Here is a 26,794-nt window from a genome sequence, read left to right as displayed (position 1 = left end):
CAGTTGTGATCCTGCTGAAAACTAAAGCAGTGCCAGTCCCTGCAGACAAGTGGATCTGTGTGTCTGGAATGTGATGTTGTTTGTTATGCCTTCTAGGCTGTAATGCTGGACTCTACTGATGTCAACCTCTGGTATAAAATTGGTCGTGTGGCAATAAAACTAATCCGCCTTCCTTTGGCTCGTCACGCTTTCGAAGAAGGTCTCAGGTGTAATCCTGATCACTGGCCTTGCTTAGATAACCTTATCACAATCTTGTATACACTCAGTGACTACACAAGTGAGTACGATGTGTGAAGAAAATCTCAGTATATGTGTAATTTTACATACCAATAAAAAAATTGTAATGATGCAATTGTATGGGTTGTATCTGGCATAAGCAGTATGTTAGGGTATGATAGAGACTTCTGTTTCCTGATAGAGATTTTTTAATTTCATGATGAAGTATGATGGTTTATATCAGTTCTGGTTACCCTAAAAGTAAATGACTGGGGCTCTTAGATCAGAGCCTCTGCAGGAAGTTTCCCTGTAGACTGTTCTTTTCCCTTTCAGTGTATATTAGGTTTGTCTTTCTACTGATTTCCAGCTACATAGTTTTGACTATAAAACTACATAGCCTAGTATGATTTATTGTAGTTACAGCAGTGGATATAACTGACCTTAAGATTTTACATTTGAGTAATACCCAGTGCATGAACTGATTCAAAGGAAGTTTGGGAGAGAAGTTGCAAGATGGCAGAATTGTTGAATCTAATCCCTTAGGTTTGTCCCACTGGAATGGTTCTAATTCTCTTCACGTCATTACACGTGAGCAAAGCCCTGGTGGGATACACTGCTTGTTTCACCAATGGAATCTGCAGTTAAGACATTTGATAACATAAAAATGGTAAATAATTGTGATTCTGGTTTATGATTCTGATTTCTTCTGTGTCGGAATGAAATCTTGAAAGTAAGTGAAAGATGTACTGCAAACATTGTTTAAACAAAATTAATTATATTCTTTTTCTGGATATAATACCTGGAAAGACATAATAGGCTATTTGAAGTATATGCAGGTAATTATTTGACACATTACAAAGCTATGGGACTAATTAATGCAAATGTCACAGTTGGGTGGAATTCAGTGGTGTATGTGAGGCCCAGAACTGGGAGCTTTGAATGAACCAAAGCAGCCATTGACCATTCAATTCCTATTTCTCTGTCAGCATGTTTGTACTTTATCTGCAAAGCTCTGGAAAAAGACTGCCTATATAGCAAAGGACTGGTTCTGAAGGAGAAGATCTTTGAGGAGCAGCCTTGCCTCCGGAAAGATTCCTTAAGGATGTTCCTCAAATGGTGAATGTTGTCTTACAGTACATGCTGCCCTTGGAGTGTAAATTTTGGGTTTGGGGTTGTTCTAAAAAGCTGCTGAGATCTTATGCTTTAAGTGATAGTGATATCTTGCTAACCTGCCTTCTGAATAATAATGTTACTGGTGCTGCTGACAGAATGTTCTTCAGTAATAACTTTTGGAGGGAGGTAGAAAGAGGCAAAGGATCCATTTGTTGCTGCTCACTTATTTTCACACCCAGATCTCTCATAATCATCTACCTTTGTTTTACTTATTAGTAGCTGATCCCTGCAGCATTCACTTTAGTTTTCCTAATTAAAACCAAACAATAACAACCAAAACAAAACAACTCCCACCTTAAACTCCCCCCCCCCCACATTACTGCTTTTTCAAGCAGTTAAAAATTTGGGACTACTTTGGGAGTCTTACTGATTTTTATTGACAAATGAGTACAGTCAGATGGCTCCGTATGTTTCATTAGTACCCAAGATGCTGAAATTCTTACTTTATTAAGATTTCAGACCAGAGCAACTCTGAAGATATTTTGCAACATTATGGTTAAGATTTTAGTCCTTTATTATTTCTTTTTTATTGCAGTATGTAATGGAAAACCTTTGCTAAAAGTTTGGTGTTGTGTAGCTCTGCAAAGTAGACTGTTTCTTTCTGTGTGGATTTTGTAGTATGAGTGGGTAAGAGGAAAGTGGGAAAAGAAAATGAAGGCCCATAAAATTTACAGGACCTGTCTAAGTTAGCTGCTCATTCAAAACAAAGATTTCTGGTGGTGAACACTTCTATATGCATGCCATAAAGTTCGTAAAATAATGTTATTTGAATCCTTCTTTTAAAACTATTTTTGTTACACTGTATGGAGATTTGAAATTAATGCCCCCCCAGCCTTTAAGAAAAAAACAACAAACCAATAAAAAAAACCAAACAACAAACAAAAGCTTTAACTTGTCTCCGTTTCTCTTTATTTCTTAGTGACATGTCTATCCATAATGTAAATGTGAGTGAAGCTGAAACAGGAAGAATCCTAAACGAAGCGCTGGAGCTGCGTAAGAAGAGACAAGCTTTGCTGGTGCGTGACAGGGAGCCAGACCTCAGACTGGTCCAGCCAATTCCCTTTTTCACGTATGTCTTTGTATTTTCTCTTTTCAAAAGGTTCCTCTGAAGCCCCGTGTGGTCACAACTGTGGTGAGCTTCAGATTTCTTCAGAACACTTTTTTTTTGCCTTGTAAAAACAAACCAACCCCCCAGTGTTTTGTTATTAGTTTATAGGTTTGTTTGGTGTGCTTACTGTTTTAGCACAAACCCCATAGCTGTCAGTTTTCAATTTTTGATTTAAAACCAGTGATGTAAAAAAAAAAAAAAAAGGTAGCTAAGTGTGATTTGGCAGCTATTCAAACTGTATTATTGGATTATTCATATATGTCCAGTTTGTATATGAATTTCAAAGTAAGTTTAGCTTTTAAAAAATTCTTTTTGCTGTTGGGATAGTGGAAACAAAAAAACTGCAAGTATTTATTTGCAGCAAGATAGAAGGATACTAGTAAGTTGTTGTGTATGTCTTTATTATGAAGGATTGGGGTTTGATTTGGGTTTTTTATTGCACATATTTTTCTGGAATATTAATGGACTTTGCATGTAAGTCCTATTACAGGTAAGTTGCTCCTAGCTGTGGATGAGGGTGAGTTCTTTTATTATTGTTGATTGAATGCAGAACTTGAAAATTGTTTATTTGACACTACATTTTTTACTGGTTTTAGGGTTTAATGTAGAGTAATTTCCTCAGCAACTACTGCATAGACATTCTTTGAGATTGGGCACATTAGTGACTCCCATTTCTTTCTTACTGCAACCAGTATACCAGTTTCCTCTGAAAACTTTTGCTTGCTAAGTGCTGAAGGCAAGCTCCTAAGGACCTCTGTTCCAGGCCTGTCACGTTCCATATGACAGGAAACATAGAAAGATATTCTCCAGCTTTTCTAGTCATGGGGCAGATTTTTGACACTCAAATGTGTATTGCTCTCCCACTGAGAAGCTGCTCTTGCTATCTCCGAGTTACTGGAGAAAATGCTGTAAATATAATTTAGAAAATAATGTGACGAGAATTAATGCCACGATGCTGTTGTGTTCCCGTGTGCAGGTGGAAGTGTTTGGGAGAAGCTTTACTTGCCATGTATCAGCACCTCACGACATGTGATCCTCCTCGGCCCAGTCTGGGAAAGAGAATTGATCTCTCAGAATACAGAGACCCAGTCCAGCATCTGATCCTTTCTCCCACCTCTACTCCTGTCAGTGTTATTCAGCCAACTCCTGTCAGCACTAACCCAGTGATGACAATGCCAGATCCTGTGTTACCTTACACTCCAACAACACCCAACTTTCCAAGTCACAGTCAGAGTTCATTGGAACCAGGAGCTACTGTAGGTGAGCAAGGTACTTCAGTCTGAGATTCAAGATCTCTTTCCTACTTATTTGGGTATTAAAAGCACTCCAGAATGCTTTGGGACATGCTGTCTTTAAACTGCATGTTGTGGATTCAGAACCTGTTCAGAATGTGTATAACATCTGAGAGAAAAAAGGGAAGTTGAGCTCTAGAGAGTTAAGATCTGTTAACCCTTCACATTAGAAAATAAAAGCCACCTAAGCTGTCTGAAAACCATTGGTTCCTGACTGAGACATAGGGCCAGTGTTCAGGACAGTGGACTAACTTTCCTATGTAATGGAATTGAGAGTCAAGTTGATTTGTTTTTCTTGATTGTTCCTCCAGTGCAGGAGTTTCTGACCTCCTCTGGTTTTGTGCTGTTGACTCTCACTTCAGTTTTTCAGTCTTTAAGGAGAACAGAATTGTGATTCCATCCCAGCAGTGATGCATATCGAGCTTTTAATGTTGGGAAGGGCCTTGAGATCCTTAGAATGAATGAGCTGTCTTTCAAAAAGGTGACTGGATTTTCTTCTGCTCATGTGTCACTTTGAGAACCTGAGAGAACTGAGCTGTCAGTTATATTTATTTGAAATCTGTAGCAAGAGGTTTGAATATTTTATACTGTAGATGTATATGTATTTACATATCTAAAGCTATCAAGGGGTTACCAGTATTTTGTTGATATTCATGGGAATTTACAGATGTTTCTGGAGTTAAAGGCAGGCTTCTCTGGTTCCCATTTCAGAAACTTCTTGAAGACTAAAATAATGAATTCTAATTAATAGTGAAGTGCAGCATTTTTATTATGTCTGCTTCTTTCCTCAGACTAGCATTTTTATACAAAATGCCATAGCCAGTTTATAATTAGTGATTTTTTTTTTTTAAATTTTTTGGGGGGACTACATTCAGAAGGAAACCAATGAATCTCAAGTGTTGCTGTATAATTAATTTTTTAAAAATTAATTCATTTTATTTGTTAATTTAACCTGTCAGATTTGAGGGTTTTCTTTTAATTGTATTTCTAGGTGACATATCTGCAGGTGATAAATCTAAGAAAGGAGTGAAGCGAAGGAGAATTACAGAAGATAGTGGTGAAACAGCCAAAAGGAGATCTGCTAGAGTTCGGAACACCAAGTGTAAAAAAGAGGAGAAGGTTGACTTTCAAGAGCTGTTGGTGAAGTTCCTTCCTTCCAGGTACTGTACAGCAACACCCTTCATTGTGAGAATGTCATAGAGAGGAAGCTGTTTGGGATTTTGTTTGATTGATATGCCCCAACCTTAAAACCACCAGACTTGTGTTATTTTTTGAAGCAGATGTGATGCATTGCCTCCTCATATATTTAATAAAATTGCTCTTAGTGAAAATTACTGAATAAAAATTGAAAAATAAGAAAGATTTTCTTAGTGTGAGTGTGAATTAGAGGACAATGAAGATGTCAAAATGGATAAGGTAAAGTAATCTTGATTTGGACAAAATTTGGGAACTTGATGTAAATCTCTGAATTTGCTTCAGTTAATGTGCTTTCACTGTTAAAATTTGCACAACTTTCCATGTTTAGGTTTCACTTAGTAAGGAAAGAACAAACGAGGGCTTTGTTGATGTTGTGGTTTTTGTCCCCTTTCACACAGATTAAGGAAATTAGATCCTGAGGAGGAAGAGGACCCTTTCAATAACTATGAGGTGCAATCAGAGATCAAAGAGGAGAATTTCCAGCATGTTGGGCCACACAGAATGTCATTTGATTCTACAACATTCATGGAATCTGGTAAGGATTTCTACTGGAACCCCTCACTCTTTCTCTGTTGTTTCTTCCATGTTGTATGCTTTATTTTTTGTATTTTCCTATCATATCTAGAAGATACAGAAGTATGTGCTATTTTAAAAATTATAATGTTATGGTATAGAAATATGTCAGTTGGTAACAGGTGTGATTTTTTTAAGTCTGGGGCATTCCTTAATCACTGTGTGCAAAAGCTCTATTGTGTGGAGTTTCCCATTTAAACAAATTGGAATACAATAACTGAATTCTGCACATGTGCAGCACAGGAGAACTGCTGCAAGATTAGTGCATAAAACACTGCTGAAACTTAGTTGTTTCATGATCTGCCTCAGCCTTAAACATGTGTGGCTTTGTATTTATCTACTTTCTAGAAAAACAGGATGTTCATGAATTCTTGCTGGATAACCTGAACAATGGTGGGATCTTGGAGCTGATGATGAGATATCTAAAAGTCATCAGCCAAAAGTTTCTGGTGAAGTGGCCTCCTGGCTTGTGTGAGGTGGTCCTTAGTATCTATAACAACTGGAGAAAGCACAGTAGCAGCCTCCCCAATCCACTACTGAGGGACTCAAGTAACCAGCATATCAAGGTAAAGCAGCACTTTTCCTTATTCCCATTTTTGCTGCTGTGGTGTTCTCTGTGTGCCAGAAGTACCCAGCTGAAACCCAGCAATCAGACACAAGGTTTGGCTTAGCTCTGTCTGGGGAGCTGCTTGTCCCAGCTGTTGTATCTGTCATAAACTGGTGGCCTGCAGCTCATGGAGCTGTTCCTGAGCTCCTGGACAGATCTGGGTGATGCTACATGCAAGTGTACCCTATATATCGTGTATTTGTGTGTGTATAAACACACACACATGCATAGAGATGTAGTAAATGCTGCAGACATAGATATGTTTTACCACTTTACTCTGTTGTTGCTCTTTCTTTTTTTTCCCCTTCCCTTTGCTTCTGATATGACACAAAGTTTTGTTTTGTCATTGGGTGAGAGAGCTGCTCTGCTCTCACTGGCTGATTAAGGGTCAGCATTGATGCTTTAAATAGAGTAAATACTGGGTAGTTTTAAGATAACCTCCAATTTACAGTAAAAAAAACCCAACCAAACCAAACAAATCCACCCTCCCAGCAGCACCATTTCATTTGTAGATTTCCCAAATGCAAATAGAAGAATGGTAAATTCATTAAATTAATGTTAAACCAGTTTAGTGGCAGAAGATGATACTTCTTGAATTATAAAACCAGTTCTGATACTTGTCCACTGAACCTGCCCACGTTATCAGTGTGTATTCATTTGGGAAGTTATTTGCCTTCTGGCATGACTTCAGTTTGAAATTACTTTTTTCAGATCAAATGTTTCTGCTCTTTTACAAATGAAATATGAATTCTGAAAACTGCTGTGTTCCACTGACTTCATTTACAAAACAGACAAAAGTCTCTATGTAGCAGGTGTTAAATTTTTATACATCCTTTGTCTTTTTTATTTCTGTGTATTTTTCACTTATACATGCCCTTTTTTCAAACAAATGGAAGTATATTTATGAATGTATTCCCTTGATTCTCATTATGACTGGTAATGTATATGGACTTTTGAACCTTTTCACAATCACCTGGTTTTTACAGCTGGAACTGTAACTCTTATTCCTATGAATTTAAGCAGAAAACAGTATATTCTTCACTATTACTTGGTAGAGATCTGTCATGATGTGAATTTAATATACTCCTGAACTTTATCCTGCAAGCATTAATAAGCTGATAAGACTGGAGTACATACTCAGTCTCATGCAGATAAATACTGAAAAAAATGTAGAACACAGACTTCTTATTTTTCAAATATCACTAGTTCTGCTATATTGTGGAAATACACTTTTGGCATGATTTAGCAATTTAGTATAGTTTTATTTCAGCCAGATACAAAAATATGGATGAATTCTTTTAACATTAGGCTATGTTGATCTGACCTTTCATGAGCTGAGATTTTTTTATCTTTTTAAATGCTTTTTCTAGGTGTTGGTTTTTTTCATACCTGTTGATTTGCAAATGCTTTTTATACAGCTTTTAGACAGAAGAAGAAGTAGTTACAGCTTGGGAATAGAAATCCCAAGAGGACAAGATGAAGGTTTTCTTTGAAGTAAATTGCAGATTTAGTGATTTGGGGTTTGTTTTGTTTTGTTTTATTTTGATATCTCCCTACTTTTTCTGAAGGATATGATGTTGATGAGCCTTTCTTGCATGGAACTGCAATTGGATCAGTGGCTACTGACAAAAGGGAAGAGCTCTACAGGTGAGCACTGGATGTTTCTTTCTTTAGACTCTAAAAACACTCAAGGTATATGAAGAAATGTTTCCAGGAATTCATTGGATTTTGGAGCTATTTTTATTTAATGAATATCTTCCAGATCTGTATTTTATTGCTCTATCAATTTGTTTGCCTTTAAGTACATCAGTACCTTTGAGATACCAGACTCTTTCCATGGGATGTTAGTAACTTGATGGTAAAATGTAATTAATTGATTTGCAGTTTCTCCACGGAATTGTCCTGCTGCCTCTGTGAATGGAAAGTTTGGTCCTGACTTCCCAGGAACTCATTTTTTGGGAGACCTGTTGCAGCTGTCATTTGCTTCTTCACAAAGAGATTTGTTTGAAGAAGGCTGGATGGAGTTTGTGACTCGGGTGTATTGGCTGAAAGCTCGCTTTCTAGCACTGCAGGTTTGTTTTACTTTTGATTTAACAAATAAAACTTCTCTCAAATTAAAATCAATGCTCTTCAGAAGCAGCTGATTTGTGAATCTCAGCTCTTTTCAAGCACATGGATAAAATCAGCTCAAAACACAGTGATTTTATTTTGCTCTTATGTATATAATTAACTGTCCCTAAGGGTTGAGGTGGAAAAGTAGGAGATCTGACATGCTAAGCAAATATTCAGATATGTTTAATATATGAGTCTTTGTTTAAATTAGCTCACGTTCAGCTTAAAAAAACCTATTTGTACCAAAGTTATTTGGAATCATATTGTGTAGCTGCAGAACATAGATTTTTGGGGACCTGGGCTTATGGATACCATAAAAGTCCCAGGCAGTCCAAAACACGGATTTTTAACTGAAGCAGACTCTATGTTTTATTACTCTCCCCTCTGCTTTTTCAAGGTAGCACAATTCTTCTTTTGAAGATGTTGAATTTAATATGCAGATTTTGAAGCAGAGGGTTTTAAACACATCACTGAGGGAATAATTTGAAATGTTATTTGATCCCAGTCTTTTTTTCCCTTTAAGTGTTGCTTCCTCAGGACATCAAAGAGGGCTTTTTTTATGCATTAATTATGTTTAAATCAATTGTCAGCTAGTTACGTGAGTCAGTTGCATAGCTGTGAACTAACTTGTTCCTTCCATTTCTTTTCTTCTTTTTTTTTTGCCTAAGGATTCCTCTCCAGTAAATTTACTCGAGGAAAAATGAGAGTTCCTGTACACCTACTGGCATTTTTTCTTGTGATATGCAGAGCTGTATTTTGCCTGTGCAGCTTCAGCAACTACTTCAGTTGCACGGTGCGAGTAGAATGCAGTGGCTTTGCAGAATATAAGGATGTTTCTTCATTCAGTGTTTTTATTTGCACAAATGGAAGAGTTATTTCTGCTGTTTTGGTCTTCCGTGTTTTTAAAGGAAAGGGATTTTAGCAATCCAGACAAATCTTGCAGATTTATGCAAGCTGAATTCTGTTTTTCTGTTTTGTTTTACCTGTTTTTAAACTAAATTGCTAAGATATGTTGCATTTTTAAGTATTTTTGCTTTCATTTGAGATTTGTCAGTGAATTTGTTTTTTATTTGGGAGGACATGTACTAATCACACTGGCAGTGCCTGCATTGAATTTAAAACTTTTCTACATGCTTTGGAAACCTGAACTTTCAGTAGTCAGATAGGAGTTTGTGGTTGATTGCTTTCTTCTGTACTGTTTCTTTAGGGAGACATGGAACAGGCACTTGAAAACTATGATATCTGCACTGAAATGCTACAGAACTCCACTACAGCACAAGCTAAAGCTGGCAATGAGTGTAGCATCATCATACGGTTACCTAATCTACATGTTGATTCTGTTGTTTCTTTAGAAGAGGTAAGAATTAATTTGCAGGTGTATGTTCCCCATTCCATCCCTCCCACTCCATCTCTCCCAGTTTCAAATGTCATTTATGAATTAGCTCTTTCATGATGGAAGATTGCTATATCTCAGAGTCAAAGGAGAGGTTCACAGTTTGAAGATGATGTCAAGACCATCCTCTCCTTTTCAAGAGTTACAGCTTTTGGATCTTTTGGTCCTGTATAACTTTAGATTGCATTTATGCAAAACAAAAATACTAAAGCAGCTGCATAGACTGCAGTAGACTGTTGAATCAGTGTTTTATTTTCTGTTCTTCAACATTAATATCACCTTTGCTTAACTGAGCTTTCTACTTCAGGAGTTTGTTTTCCATGTAACAAGCTGGGTGCACTTTGAAGCAGAATCTCCTGTGATGAAGTCCCCCTGATGGATGTGTTCTTGCAGCGTAGAAATGTTTGATTTTGGACTTTGAAGCAATAAAGTTTAAAATCTTTATAGCACATTACTGGGTCATGTTGAGCTTCTCATCCACCAACACCCCCAAGTCTTTCTCCCCAGGGCTGGTCTCGGTCCGTTTTCCACCCAGCCTGTATTTGTGCTTGGGATTGCCCTGACCTTGCACTTGGCCTTGTTGAACTTCATGAGGTTTGCACAGGTTCTCAAGCCTGTCCAGGTCTCTCTGGATGGCATCCTTTCCCTCCAGCATGTCCACCACATGGCACAGTTTGATGGTGTTGGCTTAGAGTGCCTTCAATTCCACTGTCCATGTCGCCAGCAAAGACTTCAAACAGTTCTGATCCCAGTCCTGACCCCTGAGGAACACCACTCATCACTGCTTTCCATTTGGACATCGAGCCGTTGACCAAAGTTCTTGGAGTTGTGAATATCCCGCCAATTCCATATCCACCAAGTCATCTATCCATCAAATCCAGGTCTCTCCAGTTTAGAGACAAGGATGTTGCCTGGGACAGTGTCATATGCTTTACACAAGTCCGGGTTGATGACGTCAGTCTTCCTTCATCCACCAGTGCTTTAACCCCATCATACAAGGCCACCAGATTTGTTAGGGTTGATTTGCCCTTAGTGAAGCCATGTTGGTTGTCACAAATCACCTTCTCATTTTCCATGTGCCTTAGTCATACACTGTATATTCATTAAAAATCCGTTGAATGGGTGAAGTATTACATGGTAGGTGTTTTCTTTCCTGGAGATAGCTCTATAGCTAAACTGCTGGGAGAAGTGTCAGTAGTCAAATATGTGAAAAGTTGGATTATATTATCTGTGATGTTTTCAGATTGAAAAGAACCTAAAATCTCTGGAGAGATGCCAGTCTTTGGAAGAGATCCAGCGACTGTATGAGGCAGGAGATTACAATGCAGTGGTGCATCTGCTTCGTCCGACATTGTGCTTTAATGGCTATGGCAGAGCAAAGCATCTGGAGTTCGTAACATCCATACCAGAGAGACCAGCACAGCTGCTTCTCCTGCAGGTCTGGGTTTGTTTCTTTAAAAATCTGGTTTAGTATGGGATTTTCCTAAAAACAGGATGAAAGGATTGCTAGAGTTGGGTGTTGATGGTTAGCGAGTCTTATTTAGGAAGCAAAACATGGAACCAAATCTGTAAATGCTCTGAACACCACAGCTTTATCAACATCATTAGCAATGTGCCAGCTTGTGCTGACTAAGAATGTGACTAAAGATATAAGATGCTGAGGCCTACATGAAATGAACAGAAAAACTGTAAGTTCAAATAAACTTGAATCGTTTGTTGAGATATTTTATGGATGGGTTTGTTCTGTCTGCACCTGCTGTGGATACTTCCTGCTTTTGCTGCTGTTGACTTACAACCATTCTGAAACTTAGTTGTCTAGCATATGAGTGATTTTTATGATGTAATGTCTCTCCTGCATGAATGAGAAACTGTTGATAGATACATCCAGTATAATTGCTGTAGAGTTAGTCCATTTGACACTATGAAAATCAGTGTATTATAAATGAGCTCAGCTATGGGAACAATTTGATCATATCAGGTTATCTAGTGGAAAAAAGAATTTGCACAGAAGACTGATGCTCTTTTAACTGTACTGAACTAAATCCTGCAGCCTCCATGCCATCTCATGACCCTACCTTTGGAGAGTAGAAAGAAGCAGGACAATGTTGTTATAACACTAGCCTCATAGTTGCTGGTTTGTTATTTATGAAGTAATAAAATGGTAGCACAAGATCATAAAGATCCAAACCCTATTTCTGTAGGAACTTTATGCAGCTGCAGATCATTATAATTATAGACCTACAGCCATCCCTTTCCTGACTATTTTCTTTCCTTGCATCTCTTATTAAAGCAGAAAGATTTTGTGATGATTTTTTTAAAATTTAGATCCTACTTGTGTATTTGTCATCCTGGATCCATTCAGGACCTTTTGTCTTTTTGTCCTATTGTCCTTTTTAATGTTATGTTTAAAGGTGTTCTGTTATATTTCATTGAAGTAACCGTATTAACTGTATATAGAGTTTTGCTTTTCCCTGCTGTGCATTCATGTTTAAAATAAACTCTTCATTGTTATAATAGATTTTTTTCGTATTTACATTCCCTAGGACTCCCTGCTCAAACTGAAAGATTACAAGCAGTGCTTTGAATGCTCAGATGTTGCCTTGAATGAAGCAATTCAGCAGATGATTAATATGACAGCAGCCTCTGCTAAAGAGGAGTGGGTTGCTACGGTAACACAGCTGCTCACAGGAATAGATACTTCATTATCATCAGTTAACAGCATCTTGAAAGACTCTTCTGTAACACCAAGCCTCGTTCGATTAACAAACAACCTGATTCAGGTAACCTGTTCACTGGCACTAGGGAAGAGGGATTGTGTGCTACAGACCTCCAGGCAAGGTACAGCTGCTGCCTGAATTCCCACCGACTGGCAGTGATGGTTTTGGTTACATTTTTATTGAGTATTTCCATATTATGTGAGCATTACCACAGGCTTCATTTCAATATGTTAGAGATGCACTGAGTGCACCAGTGCCAGCAGGTACCTTCAGTCACCAAGCTGCCTAAAATAATCATAGAATGGTGGTAAGATAACCCAAGGAATAACACTGTTTTGTTAGGCTCTTTGAAATGGTGATAGTACGATTGAGCTGCCTGGGTGTAGCTTGTAAGTTATGGCACCGATATTGCCTTTTACAGAAGGCATTTTCAAACCTGAAAACTACTGAATGAACGTTTTTCAGTCTAGGTAAGTAATGGCAAGCTCTCAGTTCTATTAAGAAACTGGTCTAGTAAATGTCAAAATTCAACGTGCTTACAGTTCTCAGATTTTCATGTACTTCAGTAAAAGCCAAAGATCTTCACTACTCACAAAATCATACTCTCATTGTGTAAAGTTCTATGTGATATGGAATGTAATGGAATTCTGGAGAACAGAGTATTTGGGTGCATAATTTATATATTATCTATTAAAGATGCCAGTTGGTCTTAAACAGTTGTTGCAAAACCTGGTAGAGAATTCTGGAATTTAAGTTCCTCTTCCATGTTGGGTTGTAGGTAAGTTTCTTGTACAATGAGGCCTACTAGCACTAAGAATTCATGCTTACTGTGCATTGTTTGTATGTGATATTAACAGAGAAAGACCTACATGGAAAATGAGGATGCAAGAGGAACGTCAGGGTAGGGGAAATAATCTTCTATCCTTCCCTTACCAGCTGATCTTATTTGTATCATTTTTGTAGCCACACTATGAGAAACTGAGACTCAACTTCAGATTATTTCCTTAGGATAAAATGCATTGCCAGCTTTGGAAAGGATTTACACCTGACCTTTGTTTTGCATCATTTTGATTGTATAATGTCTGTTTCTTTATTAGATCATAGACTGCAGCATGGCAGTCCAGGAGGAACCAAAAGAGCCATATGTCTCCTCGGTGCTTCCATGGATTATCCTGCACAGGATCATCCAGCATGAGGAAGATGCTTTTCGATCCCTTTGCTGCCAGCAGCAGCAGAACCAGGGAGAAGAAGGTGGGTTTTTCATCCACTGCTACATATTGGAGTTGAGCTCCTTACCATATAACTTTGGAATATAAATAATAAACACTTGATTGTCATCTTACCTTGCTGGCTAAAGGGAGTAGGGGGCTCTGCAAGCATCACTTTCTTACCCCAGAGAAAACTTCTTTTTGCCAGTTGAAGCATTGACTCGCATTTAACTCAGTTCTGTCCTACTTTAACCTTTACCAACTTCTTTCTTGCAGGGAGTCCTGATACCCCTATGTTGCCTTCTTCGCTTATGCTGCTGAACACAGCTCATGAGTATTTGGGAAGAAGATCCTGGTGTTGCAATTCAGATGGTGCTCTGCTAAAGTTCTATGTAAGTGTTGTCACCATAGAATAATTGAGATTGGAGGGGATTTCTGAAAGTCATCTGGCCAACCCAACTCTCAAAGCAGGAAATAACTTAAAAGTCATATTAGATTGTTTTTTGCCTTGTCTTCATGTTAAAAATACACTTTTGAATCCACTTTCTTTCTTCTCCCAGACAAATGCATGAGAGTTTGTCATTTTAATCTGACTAGCAAAGGCTTGTTATTCCAGACCCTTTCTTGTTGATCTCCTTCTGTCATACTTCCCATTGTTCTCTGGACTTACCTCACTGAGAAGAATAATCGTTTTCTTCTGATTTTTCTCCTCTGTTTTGCTTCTTGCAGTAGTATTTTATTTTGTTCATGGGATTTGAAAGGGAAGTAGGAATGACCAAGCAGTCTGATAGTACTGTACATGATTCACAAGCTGACAAAAACTGTAGTATTATGTCTTTAAAATTGCTGCTAAAATAACACAGTAGGATTCCATATTCATCTTGTCTCAGTGATTCCAAATAAGTTGCTCACTTCACAGAACTGAATTTGTCAAGTGTTACATACAGTTTGCACATTTTCAGTGTACTTAAATACTGTTTATCCTGTAAAAAGTGCATATTTAGCTGTCAGCCAGGAAAATTCAATTTTGAGTTTTGTAGTTAAACTTGGTTATCCGTTTCTTCCAAATCACAAGAGTAAAGATCTGCAGCCCATTGTCTGACTGCAGGAATGTGACTGGAATGGTGCTGATGGCTCACACATCCTCTCGTGTTACCCGCATTGGGTCCTGAAGCTGTGATGCATTTAGTTGTTCTGCAGTTGATAAATTTGTCTTGTTTGATAATACCTTCCTTGATTTTATACCACAGACTGAAAAAAATAGTAATTCTGTTGTTTTCACATTGTTGACTAAATGTAACTTAAAGTATACATACAGAGTTCATCTGTTGAACAAAAATTATGAGAATGAAGAATTGCTTCAGCCCTTCCCTTTGTCTGAAGGCTGTTCTTTGCTCTGTTGTTCAGCTGGGTGTGTCAGAGTTAATATTCTCCAGAAATGGGTGTCTGGGCAGTAATACTGTATCCCATTATGAGATAAAGGGACTTACCCATTCATCGTTTACCTTTTTAAGATTATTCCTTGAGGTCTCATGGTTACAACAGAAATTTCCCATGGCTGAAGGAGAATATTTCTATGTGCATTGCTGTTCTCTCACTTTATCCTTAGCTTAGAAACCCAAGCACAGTCAGTGTTTCCCTGAGGGGAGCTCTGGCAGTCTGGGATAGCCTGGCTGCTGGCAAAGCCCAGGTAATGGGGTACCGTGGCATTCCTTGGGCTGTGCTCTATGGGGACATTTCAGTGGCAGTTTGCAGATTCAGCTTGACTTCATTGAGGTTTATTACCTTCAGCCAGGAGAAAATCGTGATTAGTTCTGCATAGAGCTACTCAGGAATCTTTTAATTTCCCTTCTCAGCACTCCCTGGAGCTTTTTAAGCACAGCTCAGTGCCAGACCCCATCTACCTCTGCATTTGAGCAGTGGCATGTCTAGGACAGTAATTTAGGCAGCTGGGAAGGATGGCTGGGAGAGCCTGAGGGATTCTACAGGAGTTGGCTCACCCTGATAGGGCTGGAGTGAATGAACAGGGTTTGAATTGAGGCTGATTCAGGTAGAACTATTAGATGATCTCTGTGTCCTGATCTCTGCAGCTCCCTGGCATTAGGAGCATAATGCTGATACACCTGAGCTGCCCCAGCAGGGCTTCAGAGGGCTTTATTAGCTCAGGCACTGTGCTTCATGAAAATAGATAAATTGTTTCCACTCTTGAGCTTGCCCTTGGATGCCGTGCTCCTGAGTGATGGATATAAATTGTGTCTGTATAGTGTGCCTGTATCCACAGCCAGGGGAGTCAGAGAGTGTGTTCTGTGAACCTGAGTGAAGTACAGGTAACTGAGAGCTGGGAATGTATTTACAGGCAGATCTTTGCAAATGTCATTGGGTACTTCAAACAAAATGTTCAGTTTTCACTCACAGAATTGCCCACTTCTTAAACTATAATATAATATAGTAATATTAAACACAAGTTTTCAGAGACAAGAGGGTGTTGGAAGGATAAGGAAAGACAAAGATAAAATGGGATGAATTACTTGAGAAAGGCAGCTTCAAGAATGTTAAGTGTGTTTTACAGACTAGTATTAAATGATCACCTGTAGGTGAACTGCCTGCTCGAGGACATTCTGTCGCTTGTGGATGAGAATGATGTGCAAGAGAAGATGTTAATATGTAGTTAAGTCCTTTAGCAATAGTCTGAATTGTTGAGAACAATTCTGTGTTTCTGCCAAGAACTTAAAAGCTGAATAAGAACACAGGAGATTGTTTTGAACACTGTTCAAGTGAGAATTCTGTTACTGCTGTTAGATGTGGTTTTGTTTGTAGCAGGAGGGATATCATGGCTTTGTTACAGTATCCTCTGATCTCACATTTTCCATCAGCTTATTTAGCTGCACTTAAATTTCAGATGTTGTTCACAAATCCATACCGGGAAAGTGGTGGCAATAAGGGTGTCTGTTGTGACTCAGAGTTGGTGGCTGTGACTCCAAATGTCTTTGAAATACTTCCTAAGAATTTCTTTACCCTTATATTTCAGGGGTTTGGCTCTTAGAACACGGTGCCTTGACCTTAAAACAGATCTTTTAATCAGAAGACGATCAGTATTTTATACTAATCACAACACTTACAAAAACAGCTTCTTACATGTAGCTTTTGCCTTGTGATGGTGTGCAGTGTTTGTATTGTCAGGAAAGCCCATCACAATGAGAAACTCCTTGTAGCATGTACCATGCATAATTAATTGAGTTTGCAATCCTAGATGCTGAAAAATTATAAATGGTGATAAATAAACAGATTAAGTACTGTGAAAGTAACATGATGAATTTTTTTATGAATTGCAGATAACTGAATGTTTTGCATTTTCAATCTATGGTTGCAAAATTTCAGCTGGGGAAGCTCCTAAAATGACCAGTGTGTTGAGGAATGAATGTGGCTGGTTTGGACAAGTCAGATCTTGGTAAAAGAAATAAATGAAAGTTGATGCTTTTTATCAAAGGAAAAATATTAAAGGAAATGACTTATCAGTTAATAGGACTCTACAGCTGGTGGTATACAGCTTCCCAAAACTTTAGAGGCAAATCATAATGGAGTACTTCATGTTTTTCTGTACCCTTTATTCTCCCAGATGACAAGCATTTTTCTTCTACCACCTCAGATGAGTTTTCTTTAGGCATAACTGGTGCACTCTGATTCTGGGAAACACACTCTGGTAGATGTGTGAGATGTTAATAATGTAATTTCTACTTACATACTTCTTTTTAAATTGAAATTTCATAGTGGAATACATTGGGATTGAATCTTAAACCTCAGTGGTTAAGGGTGGGTTTTGTTTTCGTTTTGAAATAAAGATCCAAAATCCCACCTCGCAGATTATTCTTGGTGAACGTGTTTTTATTGACTTTGAACCTTTTTGATTTGCTTTTTAAAGAAGCTTAGTGAAGATTTTCGAAGAATTACCTTTTGTTTTTTGGCATTCAGTTGCAGGGTTTTTAATGAATGTCTTAGAGTATCAGCATCTTCCAAAATATGCTACTGATGGGTACTTTTTCTTGCAATGTCGAAGGTAAAGATAGCAACTTGCTACAGTGTTCAGTCATTTAGGATCAATCCAGCTGCTTTCCTTGGTGGGCAGCCATCTGTGTAATACTATTCATGCTGTGCAGTTCTATAGTCCTTTTAGCCAGATTTTCATTAACTTTCCCTTCTTTTTCTGCAAAGTCCTTTCCATCCCACTTTTTCCATGCAGAGGAAATTGGTGTTTGTGAATTAGGGCAGAAATTCTTCTCTGCCTTTTCCTTATTCACAGTGTTGAGGAACTGTAGTGTTTATGTTCACAGAAGCAACTTGGTGTGTAGGGGGAAACTTTGAATGATCTTAAGTCTGAAACATGAAGCTGATGTCTAATCTCATTGATTAAAGATATGACTTTGTGAAATAACATAGGAACAAAAATAAAGGCACTTTAGCACAGCTGCAGTGCCATTGAAATGACTTGTTTGAGAACTAGTTTACAGAAATATGGGTGTAATACTTGGCTGTCATTGGGGAAAAATACATGTGGTTCCTTAATGTTGTTTTCATCATCTGCCTTCAGACAGCTGGGTCACTTCCTGTGATCTTCAGCTTGCACGTGACCTTCTCGTTGGTCTTTGGCTTGTAGGTTCAGGTACTACAAAAAGAACTTGCAGCATCCACTTCTGAAGATACTCATCCATACAAAGAAGAGCTGGAAACAGCCCTGGAGCAGTGTTTTTATTGTTTATATGGGTTCCCAAGTAAAAAAAGCAAAGCAAGGTACCTGGAAGAACATTCAGTACAGCAGGTAAAGTTATGTGTTATTTAAAGTCAGAAGAATATCCTGAAGTGATGAAAGATACACACTTGTTTGGTTTTAATGCACCTTAATATATTTTGGAGAACGATTACTTTTATTGCCTTGTAAAATGTATGTATTTTACACATTGTAGAAAATAAACTAAAGGCTTCCATATTTTTTAAAATTGTAAATATAACAAGTCAGATATTTTAAATTAAGTGCTTGTGTAGTCCTATTGACAGTAGTCTACCATCTTGGAAATATTGAGAAATTGATTTTTTTAAGCTATCACTTTCCTGTTTCCAGCTGAGAAGAAGTTCGAGGTTGAGGAAAATTAGAGAGGAAAGGTCAGCTTGAGAGAAGAAAACTTTAGCAGCCACCCTTGCAGTTTATGAAAGTGAAAAATGTCACTTAAAAATTTGACACTTACTTTGACATCACTGATGGTAAATATCTGGTAGCTGTTCATGAGAAATGTGAAATTCAGTTGAATCTGGGAGAAGAGCAACTACAGAGTGCCTTGGGAAGAGAATTGTAGTAATAAGGAAGGCAGAGAAAAAACAGGTCAGCAATACAATATCCTACCTTGAAACATCACTACTTTTGTTCAGAACCTCAGATGATTTTTGCATTTACAAATGGGAGTGATCATAGAATTATCAGTCAGAAGCATTTTCATGCAGGCAAAACAATTGTCTGACTCTGTTGAAAAGATCTTTTTAAATGCTGTTACATTATTGCTTGTTAAATACTTGGGAATTGTGTATCTTAAACTTACATGATAGAAAGCAAAGATTATGACGAAAAGGGTATAACTAAGAAAAAGGGAAGGATAAGGACATTATTCTCTGCAATTTCCCTGTTTTCAGTACAGAGCAAAATTTACTGTGAGGGGTTAGGTGAACAATAAAAGGAGAAAAAGTTAGTCTAGGGAAGAGAACTGTAAATTTTGGGTGGGATTTTTTTACTGCTTTCAAGAAAGAAAGGTGAAGAGAAAATGAGGAATAAATTCTGGAAGTAACTTTCTGTAGAGAATTTGAAGATTTTTGAGTCTCAGAATTTTACCTGATTCCCATTTCATTTATTCTTCTTATTTGACTCTGAAGGTGTAGAATTCCCTGTATGTTACCCATGATCTCAGTGTCACTCTGGGTGTTTAGAATTGATTCTTGCTTATAAACAACTTTTCTGAGCAGCTCTTCTAAGCAAGTAGAATAACTTTATTTTTCAGTGGCATATACTAAGTTACAGCCCAATACTTTAGCCTGTTAAATCAGTGAGCAGTGTGCTGATTTGTGACCTTTAGCTCTGTTCTTGGGAGGTTTAATTTGGTTCTTGCTAGAGTGAAATGTATGTAGAAAGGCCACAGAAATTCATTAGTAGACTTGAATTTTGGAATTGGAAATAATTTTTTTGCCCTCTCATCCACCCTCCTCTTCAGGTTGATCTGACATGGGAAGATGCTTTGTTCATGTTTGAATATTTTAAGCCTAAAACTCTTCCAGAATTTGATAGTTACAAAACCAGTACCGTGTCTGCTGATTTGGCCAACCTTTTGAAGAAAACTGCTACAATTGTTCCTCGAACAGACAAGCCTATGCTGAGCCTAGAGACTGTATCTGCTTATATTGAAGGAACGTGCAGCAAGGTATATTGAATTGTTTTTTTAAAAAATTAAAAGGAGTAAAAAGTATTGTTGCTGTTTTTATGTTGACTTTGAGATTATTAGTGGAATGATTTATTCCATGGTGTTGGATTTCCTCAGGTAATTGTATTTAAATAAAATAAGAATGACACCGCCAAAGCTTTTAGTCTTTGAATGGCAAGATGTTTGATATGCAGTCAGTATGAGGTGTTCATTAGTGTTTGTAAGTGCTCTGTATATCTGTGAAATGCTTTCACTGTCTTCCTATTCAATACCTTCATATTCTGTGATGAAAAGGAAGAAGCAAGTGTGCAGCTCATTTAATATGAAGCTTTTATTTAAAATGAACCTTTGTTGTTTTTTTTTTATTTTATTTTCAGGCACCATCTCTCCCAGAGGGTGCAGACTATTCTCCACCAGTGGTGACTGAGTTGTACTATCTTCTGGCAGACTATCATTTCAAGAATAAAGAACAGTCTAAGGCCATTAAATTTTACATGCATGACATTTGTATTTGTCCAAACAGGTCAGTATTGTTGAATCCTCCTGCACATCATTCATTCTTCTCACTTCTTTCAGTACTGAAAAGCAGACAACTGCTTTCGGGAGTGAAAAAAACCCAAACAAACAAGCAAAACCCCCCACCTGCAATCCATTATCACAGGTCGATTATATAATTAAGGATACCTCTAAAACATCCCAACAAACAAAACAAAACCCAAACCCTAGTGTTAAATATTTGATTGTTTGGAAATTAAAAGCAAAAAAAAAAGGGGGGTGAGCTAAATTAAAATAAATAATAACTGTGAAGAATGAACTGTTTGCACCTTTTGTTCTTTGCTTTGGCATGTTTATACATGGCAAGGAATGAGAAATGTCACAGTTTAATAGTGTAACTGTGGCACAAATAACATTCTTTGCTGGATTAACTGTCTAGGCTGACCTCTTTCTGAAAGTTGATTTTGCTGCTAGAGAACTACTAAGAGAATACAAGTCGAGTAAAGTATTTAAGTGATGTTTAAACAAAACCACCTTGTTTCTTGATAGTTTACAACTCACTGAAATACCACCAAGATTAAGCTCACTCATCTTAAAAATAAAGCCTGTTTTGAGTAACAAATCTTCTAAAATTAAATTAAATAATCTTTAAATTTACTGATTAAATATAGAGTTTGCACATTAGGTGTTGTCATTTCAAATCTCATTGAAGTTGATAGATCAGGGTCAGTGACAAACCCCCTGATTTGATAGATCTGAGACACGAAAATTGCTTCTAAATCCAGTCACACAACAGAGACAAAAGGGAAGGTGAAGGCACAGAACAATTTTAGATATGAAGTCTACAGAGGAAATAGCTGTAGTTTAATGTTATTGCATCTTCTAGTCTGGGACTTGTGACTAGCAAATGGCTAAAACTTTTGTTTGAAGCCTGATAAAGAAATTACCAATACCACGTTCTCTCCATTTTTCTGTAGTTTTGATATTTTAAAACCTAAATTCATAAATAAATGAGTGGAATGCATTTTTACTTTAATGTGTGACAGTTTGGTGCTCAGAAGGTACTATATGTGGTACCATAGTATTTTTACCCCAGTCAAATGAGATGTTAGTTTTTTGAATGTCTCTACTACAATTCCCCCTCCATTCCCCTCAGGATTCTGACTGTTGAGGTCACTTGACCCAGAAATGGGTTTTCAGGTGGAATCAGAAGAAACTACAAGCAAAAGTATGAGAGCATTGTGGTTATTCCTTTGGTGTTAGAATCATGACAAAATTAAAAAACTCCGGAGCAGTTGACCCCAGATGTTAATGTGAGATTATGGCATATGGAAACTCCCCTTCAGTCTGTGCTGTCAGTGATAGAATAAAGACAGGGCTGGACCCTGAACAGCCCTGCAGTCAGAAATTAGAGTTCATCAGAATTTTCCTACATCAATGCATTTTTGGTTTTTTAATTTTTATGTTGGAAAACGATTACAATAAAGACTTCACAACTCAGTCACAACGTGTCATAATGGCCACGTGCTACAGAAATAAAGGGTGACAATGTTTGGACAGGACAGTGTGGTTACTGTCAAAAAAATCAGTGAGAGTGCTGCCATCAGAAATATAGATATACTGGCTTTACATGGCAAATAAACCTTGATTTTTCATCCATTTTCCATATGTGACAATTACTGTGACAGTGCTTTATTAGGAAACCCTTTTTAATGAACTCTGCATGATTTAGGCTATACAGCTTCTGTTCCACTCTGAGGGGAGGAGGAGACCCAGAAATCTGTTTTGAGGGAGCGTGTGATGAAAGGAAGAGAAAGCTGCAGATATAAAGATGAATCTTGTCTGTGCCTTCAGTGTAATGTTTAGGAGTTTGTTCATGTGTTATTCTCTTTCTTGCATAGGTTTGACTCCTGGGCTGGGATGGCTCTGGCTCGAGCCAGTCGTATTCAGGACAAGTTGAACTCTAATGAATTGAAAAGTGATGGCCCGATCTGGAAACACTCTACCCCTGTCCTGAATTGCTTCAAACGAGCCCTGGAGATTGACAGCTCCAACCTGTCCCTGTGGATCGAATATGGCACCATCTCCTATGCTTTGCATTCCTTTGCATCCCGACAGCTTAAGCAGTGGAAGTCGGAACTTCCTCCTGAAGTTGTGCAGCAGGTGGGATCTAACTGAGAGAAATGTGAAATTTTAAATATTTTAAATTATATTTTCTGACATAATGAGTTTTTTAATTGTTTACATACTATATTCCACATTTGAGACTCTGTGGTTACTTAGTAATATTGGATATTCTAATATTCATATAACCTGATGGTGTCAAGAAGCATTTAAAGATGGGGGGTTTTTTTCTTTCTTTTTCGTTCGTAAAATGAGTTTGAGCCTGATCTTTGAATTATCTTTTGAAGGTGGCACAAAATTATTGTAACCTTCTGGAAAGGGGAATTATATTTACCTTACCTTTCTGTAAATGTCATACAGTGTTTCCATAGAAAGGTGACATACGTACATATTTAAATAGTGAAAAGATCAGGAATTACTCTGATATGTGTCCACATGTCATCTCTTGTATCTAAAGACATCTTCTCTTTTTTCTGTGTTTTCTAAGTAACAGTTACTTAAAGATCAGAATGAGAAGATTGGTAGAATTTTCACTGAAAATGTTATGAATTCATTAGCTCTTTCTGCACGAGGATGATGAAAACGTTAAGAGTTATTAAGAAGTTTATTGCTAAACCAAAACAATTCTAAATACACACTGACAGTGATAAGAGTTGCCTGGGAAAATGTTTTGTCTGTCGTTTTGGATCAGTGAACTCTATTTCTGATTTAGCTATTCTGACTTCCAAATATTTTGTAGTCCTGGAAGCATTATCAGATAAAATGAACAATACAGAGCAGCCATCTGAAGCTGAGAATTAAATGAGAATGTTTATTTAGGACTACTTAAGTCTTCATTTTTTTTCAAGCAAATATGTTAAAAATATATAATTCAATAAGAAAAACTCTATTATAATAAAAGATAAATTTGAAAAATATCATCTCATTTCCAGAGATATCTCTCTTCAGGAATGTGTTTCTCATGCATAAAAATCTTATTTTTCTCCTTACAAAATATTTAGGAAATGAAAGGTTATGTTACTGTTCTTGGTTACAACCCCATAACTTAAATGTATAAACTACTTTTTCAAAGAGAGAAAATTACATTAATGCATCTTTTGACCTAGTTTTTTACATTACTTTATTGGCATTTAATTTATGCTGCTTGTTTTATTTTTTTTTTTGATAGGGTGGGGTGGGGAGAATATTCTTACCTTATTCAGCTCCAAATCAGATACATTGCAAGAAAGATGAAATACATTTCTTCACAAATGAGAGTGGTCTGTAGTGGCTCTAAGAGACTTCAGTTGCAGAACAAAGCTAATAATTTTTTTTCTTTGAAGAATTAAGATAATTACAGCTGTGAAAAAGTGGTAGAATTTGTTATTTTTCAGATTTATATGCTTACTGTTTTGTTCTGCTTGGTTGTGTCAGCAGTTACTGGAACGAACAAAAACCTATCCATAAGCACCTTCTGTGGGTTGCTGGGGTGCGTTTGATCACTTGGATATATTCCGTATCTTTTAGGTTAAAAGTGTTAAATGATGCACCTTGTTTATGCACTTCTATACGTGCACAGTAGTGTATTTTTGGCACTTTTCCTCTGAGCCGCAGTGAGCTCACGTGTTCCCCACGCTTGGTTCGATGGCAGATGGAGGAGCGCCGGGACAGCATGTTGGAGACAGCCAAGGTGTGCTTCACCTCAGCGTCTCGCTGCGAGGGAGACGGCGATGAGGAGGAGTGGCTTATCCACTACATGCTGGGGAAGATTGCAGAGAAGCAGAAACAGCCTCCTGTTGTCTACCTGCTTCATTACAAACAGGCAGGGCACTACTTGCATGAGGAGGCTGCTCGATATCCCAAAAAGATTCACTACCATAATCCACCAGAACTTGCCATGGAAGCGTTGGAGGTAAAAGAAAGTCAAATACATAAGCTTGAAACCTTTTCTACAGATGATGGAATACCAGTTGTTATTAGTTCTGATTGTCAGGCACGTGTACATGGTGCTCTGCATCTGGGAACATTTACAAGACAGACTTGGAGAGTAACATGGAGCCTGTTATTAAGGCTGACTTTGTTTTAAAGGCAGTTTGGACAGGTGGGTAGCAATTCCACTTCTGAGTTTTGCTGCACACAGTTTATTACTCATTTTTTATAAAAATCAAACGTGAATAGGATTCACAAGCATCTTGTACCTATGGAAGTGTAAGTTCATGCATTAGTTGGAACCTTTGCTTTCACTGTGTTGTCTGGTGAAAACAATGGATCTAGAACATACTCAGTGGTGACTTCCTTGCAAGGAGACCAGCTCTGCTTTATTTGTTGTATTCCATAGATGGCAGCTGTAAAATTTGTACAGTGTTCAGATCTTCTAACTTAGAAGCAACTTTCAAAGGCAGGAAAAGTCCCGTTTAGGTAAGTTTAGGTAACAGTTAACTGTCTTTCCTAACTCCTGCAGTTTCTACAGAGAAAAGACTATTTGTAAGAGATTGCAGAGCTACAAGTTCTTTACTGACCAGATGGATTTCGGTGTTTTTTAGGTATACTTTCGACTTCATGCTTCTATTTTGAAACTTGTGGGGAAACCAGACTCTGGAGTAGATGCAGAGATCTTGGTTAGTTTCATGAAAGAAGCTTCTGAGGGACCATTTGCCAGAGGCGAGGAGAAGAACACCCCAAAAGTTACAGAAAAGTGAGTGCTAGTTTCCAGGAGTATCCTCTGAATGTATACTTATAAACTACTGTACAATAATCTATTAAAATGAAGCTGAATAAAATCAAAACAAAGTGATTAGAATTCATCCCAGTGTTTGCAGTTTTCGGGTATCATGAGTAAGTTTATATGCCACACTGAGATCTTCTCAGTAATTGGCAGAGAGGAGATGGGAAGAAAACAGACTAATTTTGATCTTTTGATCCATTTTAAAGCCTTTGTTTTTATTTATTAATAGATTTGATTTTTTAAATCAACTATTAACAAATCCAAAAGCAACTGACCTTTATTTATAGGACAAGAGAGTTCAGTCCACAACATTTGTCTCATTAACAACCACAAAATAAAGAATGGTTTGCTATTGACAAATAGCACAAGGGAAGTGTATAGTACAGGGGAAGAATATAACTTGTACTAAACCCTGAGATTAGCTCAGTGACCCTGAGATCAGCTCAGCTGGTCAGAGCATGGTGCTAATAACACCAAGGTTGTGAGTTTGATTCCCATGTGGCTCATTCACTTAAGAGCTGGATTCAATGATCCTTGTGGATCCCTTCCAACTCAGAATAATCTGTGATTAAAAATCCATCCTTTAGAATTTGTTACTAAGATTTAATTACTGCATTGGAAATGCCGTGAGAACGCGTAGTCTCATTTCGTTGGCCCTATATGTCCCCAGTATATAAACACTTCATATTTTTTGTTGTCCTCCCAGAGAAAAAGCTTGCATGATTGATGAAGACTCTCACTCCTCAGCCGGAACGGTGCCGGGCCCTGGGACTTCCCTCCCCTCCTCCTCCGGTCCAGGTCTGACATCCCCACCTTACACAGCCACTCCAGTTGACCACGATTACGTCAAATGTAAAAAACCCCGCCAGCAGGCAACGCCGGACGGTACAGTCCCTGTTCTCAATACTGGCAGCACAGGAGGTGCTCTCATCACGGGGGGTTTGACCAGCAATGATCAAACTGCTCGTTTCAAGGAGGGTGATGGGTCTGTGGTAACACGGGCAATATTGAAGCTCATTATCTTTATGAATTTGGTTCTTTAAATAGAATCAATGTACAGTCGGAGCTTTAAATACAAAACTGAAAGTTGTCACCTGCCACCATGACATCTGTCACTTAGTCAAAACAGCAATGTTTGTAGGAGGAGTATGAGCTGACTGATTTTTTCAGTGATTTTTTTTTTCTCCAGAGCTCATTAGGAAAGTGTGGGTTCAGTCTTTAGAAGACTGGACACTGTTTCAGCCTGTGTGAAATGACCAGGTGAAAATTTGAACTATGGTTGAAACAAGACAAATTGGTAAAAAGACAACACAAAACAGTATTATCATTTTTGGAAGGAGGCAGGTGGCAACTATTTTGAATATATTGTGATTGAGCACGAAGTGATTTGCATGACAGTCCAGTAGATTTCATCTTTTAA

At 37.8% G+C, this 26,794-nt stretch overlaps 1 protein-coding gene across 4 annotated transcripts in view; it reads left to right on the top strand.

Moving 5' to 3' along the window:
- The window catches only part of CABIN1 (calcineurin binding protein 1), a 110,637-nt gene that overhangs the window by 4,171 nt on the left and 79,672 nt on the right, over positions 1-26,794 (top strand). Inside the window, exons 6-26 of one of the 4 annotated variants that reach the window (XM_027714326.2) lie at positions 97-277; positions 1,203-1,332; positions 2,309-2,458; positions 3,474-3,757; positions 4,781-4,949; positions 5,385-5,521; positions 5,908-6,125; positions 7,735-7,813; positions 8,051-8,238; positions 9,486-9,635; positions 10,915-11,109; positions 12,215-12,451; positions 13,486-13,639; positions 13,873-13,988; positions 18,248-18,409; positions 19,845-20,051; positions 20,429-20,574; positions 22,448-22,709; positions 24,301-24,561; positions 25,193-25,344; positions 26,081-26,172. In XM_027714326.2, the coding sequence (XP_027570127.1) occupies positions 97-277; positions 1,203-1,332; positions 2,309-2,458; positions 3,474-3,757; positions 4,781-4,949; positions 5,385-5,521; positions 5,908-6,125; positions 7,735-7,813; positions 8,051-8,238; positions 9,486-9,635; positions 10,915-11,109; positions 12,215-12,451; positions 13,486-13,639; positions 13,873-13,988; positions 18,248-18,409; positions 19,845-20,051; positions 20,429-20,574; positions 22,448-22,709; positions 24,301-24,561; positions 25,193-25,344; positions 26,081-26,172 (3,670 nt within the window). Of the gene's footprint in view, positions 1-96; positions 278-1,202; positions 1,333-2,308; positions 2,459-3,473; positions 3,767-4,780; positions 4,950-5,384; positions 5,522-5,907; positions 6,126-7,734; positions 7,814-8,050; positions 8,239-9,485; positions 9,636-10,914; positions 11,110-12,214; positions 12,452-13,485; positions 13,640-13,872; positions 13,989-18,247; positions 18,410-19,844; positions 20,052-20,428; positions 20,575-22,447; positions 22,710-24,300; positions 24,562-25,192; positions 25,345-26,080; positions 26,260-26,794 lie in introns of all 4 variants that reach the window. The other 3 variants (XM_027714323.2, XM_027714325.2, XM_027714321.2) reach the window with 3 other exon arrangements.

The sequence above is a fragment of the Pipra filicauda genome, unplaced genomic scaffold (assembly GCF_003945595.2).
Source record: "Pipra filicauda isolate LSUMZ 115617 unplaced genomic scaffold, ASM394559v2 scaffold33_size4404698_pilon, whole genome shotgun sequence".
Classification (NCBI taxonomy): Eukaryota; Metazoa; Chordata; class Aves; order Passeriformes; family Pipridae; genus Pipra; species Pipra filicauda.
The sequence above is the reverse complement of the archived record's forward strand: the minus strand, read 5'-3'. Positions and strand labels throughout refer to the sequence as shown.